The 8,071-nt window shown below is 44.1% G+C and overlaps 2 protein-coding genes across 2 annotated transcripts in view; one reads left to right on the top strand and one right to left on the bottom strand.

Moving 5' to 3' along the window:
• LOC109917871 (deoxynucleoside triphosphate triphosphohydrolase SAMHD1-like) overlaps positions 1-8,071 on the bottom strand; it is a 152,356-nt gene that overhangs the window by 124,379 nt on the left and 19,906 nt on the right. The gene's annotated exons all lie outside the window — the stretch shown is intronic.
• The window catches only part of gss (glutathione synthetase), a 41,451-nt gene that overhangs the window by 23,838 nt on the left and 9,542 nt on the right, over positions 1-8,071 (top strand). Inside the window, exons 5-6 of the mRNA XM_048608357.1 lie at positions 43-182; positions 1,632-1,748. Of these exons, the coding sequence (XP_048464314.1) occupies positions 43-182; positions 1,632-1,748 (257 nt within the window). The remainder of the gene's footprint in view (positions 1-42; positions 183-1,631; positions 1,749-8,071) is intronic.

An 8,071-nucleotide genomic window follows, 5' to 3' on the forward strand; every position in this document is an offset into this window, starting at 1 on the left:
ACTAAGATGTGTTTTTCTTTTCCTTTTCCTTTCCTTGTTCAGCCAATTACTTTAGGTATAAACAGATCTGACTACATGTTTGACAGAGGACTTGATCACAATGTTTCCTTAAAACAAATAGAAATTAATACCATTGCTGCTAGTTACGCAGGACTGGCTGAGCGGGTCCCAGATGTGCATAGGTAAGAGCTGAACAAGAAGTTTTGACAGATGAATTGAAATTGATCTTTTCTTTGTATGAGGGTGAGGTGAGAGTGCTTGAACGGATTGGCATTGAGGAGCCTGAGTCAAGCCAGAATCCATGGGAATCGGGGGGTGGTGGGGGCAGACTCTCCAATGGTTGGACTCGTACCTGACACGTAGGAACATGGTCGTGGTTGGAGGTCGGGCATCTCTGCAGGAGTTCCTCGGGGTAGTGCCCTAGGCCCAATCATCTTCAGCTACAATGATCTTCTGTCCACCATAAGGTCAGAAGTGGGCATGTTCATTATGCAGTCTTCTATGTTCAGCACCGTTTGTGATTCCTCAGATACTGAAGCAGTCCATGTGCAAATGCAGCAAGACCTGGACAATGTCCAGTTTTGGTCTGGTAAGTGGCAAGTAACATTTGTGCTGCACAAATGCCAGGCACCAACCATCTCCACTAACAGACAATCTAATCACCACCCTCAACACTCAATGATGTTACCGTCACTGAATCCTCCACTATCAACGTCCAAAGGGTTACCATTAACCAGAAACTGAACTGGACTTGGCCTTTATATATATATACTGTGGTTAGAAGAGTAGGTTAGAGGTTAGGAATCCTACAGTGAGTAACTCACCACCTGACTCCTCCAAAGCCAGACCACCATCTACAAGGCACAAGTCAGGAACCTGATGGAATACCCTCTCTATTTGCCCTAGATGAGTGCAGCTCCGACAAGACTGAAGAAGCTGGATATCATCCAGATCAAAGTCATTTCTCACTCTCTCTCTCTCTGTCTGTCTCTGTGTGTGTGTGTGTCTCTCTCTCTCTCTCTCTTTCTCGCTCTCCTGTCTGTGTCTCTCTGTCTGTGTCTCTCTGTCTGTGTCTCACACTCACACTCTCTTTTGCATAGAATCCCTACAGGTGTGGAAGCAAGCCATTTGGCCCATTGAGTCCACATTGATCATCCAAAGAGCATCCACCTTGACCCACCCCCATCCTATCACTGTAACCCTGCATTTCACTTGGCCTGCACATCCCTGGACACTATGGGCAATTTAGCATAGCCAATCCACCTAGCCTGCACATCTTTGGACTGTGGAGGAAACCGGAGCACCCAGAGGAAACCCACGCAGACACGGGGAGAATGTGCAAACTCCACACAGACAGTCACCCAAGGGTGGAATCAAACTCTGGTCCCCGGCGCTGTGAGGCAGCAGTGCTAACCACTGAGTGATAATGTTATTGTAATTCCCTTGCTTTTGTATTCCTGACTTCTCTAATGCCAGGTAGTCTGTATGTTTGCCTAAACAACCCCATTGACTTGCCCTTCAAAGGTTTGTGTACGTGAATTTCCAGATCTTGTGTGTCCCTTAAAGTTGTTTTAAGCAACTTGATGAAAAAGTGGGCATTAATGTTGCTTTTTTCTTTCTGCTTCACGCAGGCATGTTCTGAACTTCTGGGGAAAATCTGATGAAGCTGCTAAGATCTTGAGTAATCCTGCCGTAAAAGGCATTGCTGAAGGAATCGCAAAAGCGTGGCAATTATATGGATCACCAGAGTAAGTAAAATTTAAACTTGAAGACTGACTGGAAAGTAACTAGGTTTGCACTATCAGTGATGAAGGAAGAAATTCGAGCTTTTAGAAACAGTGAATGTTGATCAGTTGGGTACTTGCATCTACCTGTACCTACATATTATGTATATTAGTTTTAATTTTCACTTCTTTACTGATAGAACCACACTCGAGCATTTGTTAGCCTTTGGTATCTTGCTTGGAAGGCCTTTCGTTTATGGGAACTTTGACAGTTAAACCTGATTTTACCTAATCTCTGGCAATACCTGGTAACACACAGCTCAATCAATAACACACTCACCACCGATTCAACAGGTAGTCCCACTTCAGACTGACAATGCAGCACTCCCTCAGTACAGCGCTGTAGTGTTGGAGGTGCTGTCTTTCAGATGACATGCTAACTGTTACGGAGGAGGAATAGCCAAACCCCTCTGATAGTCAAACCAAAACACAAGCCCCAAGCTGCAATGACAAGAGTAGGGGATCCACTCTAATAATTACCCCCTAAACACCCAGAGAAGTGCTTTCCCCTCGTAATCTATTAAGAGTGGTTAAAAGAAAGAAAATTCCTGATCTCTACAAGTAACAAAAAACAATTTATTTGTTTAACCCGACAATGAACAAATTAGCAGAATTACGAACAAACTGACAATTCCTCCCTAGACTACTAACTACTTCCTAACTGGTCTAAATTCTACTACAGTACTGTTCAAATAAACACAAGTCTCACTTAATGAACCTAATTAATAAGAGAACAGTGAATTATAACTTAATCTCCCCAAGTTCGCACAGACTGTCTTCTGGAATATTGTCTTCTCCGCTCTCTTCACAAATGCCTTTCTTCCACTAATTCTTCTGTTGGAGATGTTTCATCTCTATAATATTTTCAATGGGTACCTTGAGCTAAAATACCGTGGAACCTTTGATTAATTAGGTGGGCTTTCTCTGAGAGCTGAATGTTGCTAACTCTGGCAGGTGGGGGATGGCTCTCCCCGATTTACCAAATGCCCTTGTCTTATATACTCGTAATGACGTAATAAAATGATTGGCACCATCCGATTTAAATTCAATTGGCTTTCTGCATCTAGGAGCTTCTTTTAAATTAACTGGCCAAATTCAAACGTGTTATCTTGGAAAAAATACTGCTTGGCTGTTCTAAACAAAATGTTTCCTTTCGGGGCCCTCCTTGTGCACCTGCGTTTATGAACTTCCAAGCACAGACAAAGCACAAGCTCTTAAAGGGACCACAGTACTCTTTGTTTTTTTCCCCACGATCATTTTTACCAACAAATTCTAACTTCCTGCCTTCCAATTCACGAATACTATACCCAACTTTGTAACACTAACCCAAAACTGTTTGTGTGCTCTTAAGCAAATGTAAAAGATCCCATGGGACTCTGCCCGAGAGAAGGGAATTCCAGCAAACAGCATTATTAAATCAGATTATTGGGCTGTTACAATCTTGCTGTTTATGGGAGTTTACTGTGTACAAATTGGCTGCTGTCTCTGATGTGACAGCAGTAGATGTTCGCAAACATTTTGTTAGGACATATAAAGTGCACTTGATAACTTTATGTTAAGAACACTTTATAAATGCAAGTTGTTGTGGCCACACTTCATTGACCATAAAGCACCTTTGGGAAGGAGTAATATAAATAGTTCTTACAGCAGAGAAAGAAGCCATTCAGCCCATCCAATCCAAGCATGCAAGATATTTTTCCCATTCCTTTACACATCTAACAACAGTTTGCAATCTGGAGTGGGACTTTGAATTCATTTAGAGAGCCACAGAGTTATACCACATGTAAACGACCCCTTGTCCAAGCCGACTGTATTCCCGAACCAAACTAGTCCCACCTGCTTGCGTTTGGCCCATATCCCTCCAAACATTTCTTTATTTGTGTATTTATTCAAATATGTTTTACATGTTGTAACCATTTGCATCCACCACCTCCTCTGGTAATTCACAAACCACTCTGCTTTTTACAAAAAAAAGTTGCTCCTCATGTCCTTTTTTTTTTTGAATTTTTCTCTTCTCACTTTAAATATGTTCCCTAGTTTTGAACTCCCACCACCCTAGGGAAAAGACCCTTGCTATTCACCTTCTCTACACCCATCATGAATTTATAAAACTCTATTTGTTCTACATGAAAAACTGTGATCAAAGGAGCAGACTGAGAAGGAGAGCTCCAGAATTTGTCTTTTCCCATATTTGCCTCATGTTAAGCTGGCCTGTTAGAGTACGTGTCATTATCTATCTTTCTACCATCTAAGCTTTCACTTTGTCAATAATCTTTGCATGTTTGAGTTTTTCTAAGTTTTGTAATAAATTCTTGCAGAAGAAAGAAACCTGGCCGGATTATTATCAGTACTGAACTAGGCACAGTCTGAAACCAACAGAATTGGCTGTATAGTAAATTTCGTTATAACTGGTACTCTTGATAAACCAGCAAAAATTATATATCTCAAGTACCACAATTTACTGCTTTATTCTGTCCAATTATTATAATTTTAATTCATTTACTTCAGTGGAAGTATAATTGTTCAATCGAATGGCCACACAAAATATTAGCATAGAACATTACAGCGCAGTACAGGCCCTTCGGCCCTCGATGTTGCGCCGACCTGTGAAACCAATCTGAAGCCCATCTAACCTAAAGAATTCCATTATCATCCATATGTTTATCCCATGACCATTTAAATGCCCTTAAAGTGGGCGAGTCTACTACAGTTGCAGGCAGGGCATTCCACACCCTTACTACTCTCTGAGTAAAGAACTTACTTCTGACATCTGTCCTATATCTATCACCCCTCAATTTAAAGCTATGTCCCCTCGTGCTAGCCATCACCATCCGAGGAAAAAGGCTCCCACTGTCCACCCTATCTAATCCTCTGATCATCTTGTATGTCTCTATTAAGTCACCTCTTATCCTTCTTTTCTCTAACGAAAACAGCCTCAAGTCCCTCAGCCTTTCCTCATAAGACTTTCCCTCCATGCCAGGCAACATCCTGGTAAATCTCCTCTGCACCCTTTCCAATGCTTCCACATCCTTCCTATAATGCGGTGACCAGAACTGTACGCAATACTCCCAAGTGCAGCCGCACCAGAGTTTTGTACAGCTGCAACATGACCTCATGGCTCCGAAACTCAATCCCTCTACCAATAAAACCTAACACACCGTACGCCTTCTTAACAACCCTATCAACCTGGGTGGCAACTTTCAGTGATCTATGCACATGGACACCGAGATCTCTCTGCTCATCCACACTGCCAAGAATCTTACCATTAGCCCAGTACTCTGTATTCCTGTTACTCCTTCCAAAGTGAATCACCTCACACTTTTCCGCATTTAACTCCATTTGCCACCTCTCAGCCCAGCTCTGCAGCTTATCTATGTCCCTCTGTAACCTGCAACATCCTTCCGCACTATCCACAACTCCACCGACTTTGGTGTCATCCGCAAATTTACTAACCCATCCTTCTACACCCTCATCCAGGTCATTTATAAAAATGACAAACAGCAGTGGCCCCAAAACAGATCCTTGTGGTACACCACTAGTAACTGAACTCCAGGATGAACATTTCCCATCAACCACCACCCTCTGTCTTCTTACAGCTAGCCAATTTCTGATCCAAACCACTAAATCACCCTCAATCCCATACTTCCGTATTTTCTGCAATAGCTTACCGTGGGGAATCTTATCAACCGCTTTACCCTCATCCACCTGTTTGGTCACCTTCTCAAAGAACTTAGTAAGGTTTGTGAGGCACGACCTACCTTTCACAAAACAGTGTTGACTATCCCGAATCAAACTATTCCTTTCTGGATGATTATAAATCCTATCTCTTATAATCCTTTCCAACACTTTACCCACAACCGAAGTAAGGCTCACTGGTCTATAATTACCAGGGTTGTCTCTACTCCCCTTCTTGAACAAGGGGACAACATTTGCTAGTCTCCAGTCTTCTGGCACTATTTCTGTAGACAATGATGACATAAAGATCAAAGCCAAAGGCTCTGCAATCTCCTTTCTAGCTTCCCAGAGGATCCTAGGATAAATCCCATCCGGCCCAGGGGACTTATCTATTTTCACACTTTCCAGAATTGCTAACACCACCTCCTTATGAACCTCAATCCCGTCTCTTCTAATAGCCTGTGTCTCAGTGTTCTCCTCGACAACATTGTCTTTTTCCTGTGTGAATACTGACGAAAAATATTCATTTAGCGCCTCTCCTATCTTTTCGGACTCCACGCACAACTTCCCACTACTGTCTTTGACTGGCCCTGATCTTACTGTAGTCATTCTTTTATTCCTGACATACCTATAGAAAGCTTTAGGGTTTTCCTTGATCCTACCTGCTAAAGACTTCTCATGTCCCCTCCTGGCTCTTCTTAGCTCTCTCTTTAGGTCCTTCCTGGCTAACTTGTAACTCTCAAGAGCCCTAACTGAGCCTTCACGCCTCATCTCCACATAAGCCTCCTTCTTCCTCTTGACAAGAGATTCAACTTCTTTAGTAAACCACGGTTCCCTCGCTCGACCACTTCCTCCCTGCCTGACAGGTACATACTTTTCAAGGACACGCAGTAGCTGTTCCTTGAACAAGCTCCACATTTCAATTGTGCCCAGCCCCTGCAGTTTCCTTCTCCATCCTATGCATCCTAAATCTTGCCTAATCGCCTCATAATTGCCTTTCCCCCAGCTATAACTCTTGCCGTGAGGTATATACCTATCCCTTTCCATCGCTAAAGTAAATGTAACCGAATTGTGGTCACTATCGCCAAAATGCTCACCTACCTCCAAATCTAACACCTGGCCTGGTTCATTACCCAGTACCAAATCCAATGTGGCCTCGCCTCTTGTTGGCCTATCTACATACTGTGTCAGGAAACCCTCCTGCACACACTGGACAAAAACTGACCCATCTAAAGTACTCAAACTATAGAGTTTCCAGTCAATGTTTCGAAAGTTAAAGTCTCCCATAACAACTACCCTGTTACTTTCGCTCCTATCCAGAATCATCTTTGCAATCCTTACCTCTACATCTCTGGAACTTTTCGGAGGCCTATAGAAAACTCCCAGCAGGGTGACCTCTCCTTTCCTGTTTCTAACCTCAGACCATACTACCTCAGTAGACAAGTCCTCATCAAATGTCCTTTCTGCCACCGTAATACTGTCCTTGACTAACAATGCCACACCTCCCCCTCTTTTACCACCTTCCCTGATCTTACTGAAACATCTAAACCCCGGGACCTGCAACAACCATTCCTGTCCCTGCTCTATCCATGTCTCCGAAATGGCCACAATATCGAAGTCCCAGGTACCAATCCATGCTGCAAGTTCACCCACCTTATTCCGGATGCTCCTGGCATTGAAGTAGACACACTTCAAACCACCTTCCTGCCTGCCGGTACACTCCTGCAACCTTGAAATCTTATTCATGACCTCACTACTCTCAACCTCCTGTACACTGGAGCTACAATTCTGGTTCCCATCCCCCTGCTGAATTAGTTTAAACCCTCCTGAAGAGTATTAGCAAATTCCACCCCCCACCAGGATATTGGTACCCCTCTGGTTCAGGTGTAGACCATCCTGTTTGTAGAGGTCTCACCTACCCCAGAATGAACCCCAATTATCCAGGTACCTGAATCCCTCCCTCCTGCACCATCCCTGCAGCCACGTGTTCAACTGCTCTCTCTCCCTATTCCTCACCTCGCTAGCAAGTGGCACGGGTAACAAACCAGAGATAACAACTCTGTTTGTTCTAGCTATAAGCTTCCACCCTAGCTCCTTGAATTTCTGCCTTACATCCCCATCCCATTTCCTACTATGTCGTTGGTGCCTATGTGGACCACGACTTGGGGCTGCTCCCCCTCCCCCTTAAGGATCCCGAAAACACTATCCGAGACATCACGGACCCTGGCACCTGGGAGGCAACACATCAACCGTGAGTCTCTCTCGTTCCCACAGAATGTCCTATCTGTCCCGCTAACTATGGAGTCCCCAATGACTAATGCTCTCCTTCTCTTCCCCCCCTTCCCTTCTGAGCAACAGGGACAGACTCTGTGCCATAGACCTGTAGCCCATGGCTTACCCCTGGTAAGTCGTCCCCCCCAACAGTATCCAAAACTGTATACTTGTTATTGAGGGGAACGGCCACAGGGGATCCCTGCACTGTCTGCCTGTTCCCTTTCCGTCCCCTGACTGTAACCCATCTACCTTTTTCCTGTGACAACAAGGTGCAGGGCTGGATGAACACAGCAGGCCAAGCAGCATCATAGGAGCAGAGAGGCTGACGTTTCGGGCCT

The sequence above is a fragment of the Rhincodon typus genome, chromosome 19 (assembly GCF_021869965.1).
Source record: "Rhincodon typus isolate 14 chromosome 19, sRhiTyp1.1, whole genome shotgun sequence".
In the NCBI taxonomy this organism is placed as follows: Eukaryota; Metazoa; Chordata; class Chondrichthyes; order Orectolobiformes; family Rhincodontidae; genus Rhincodon; species Rhincodon typus.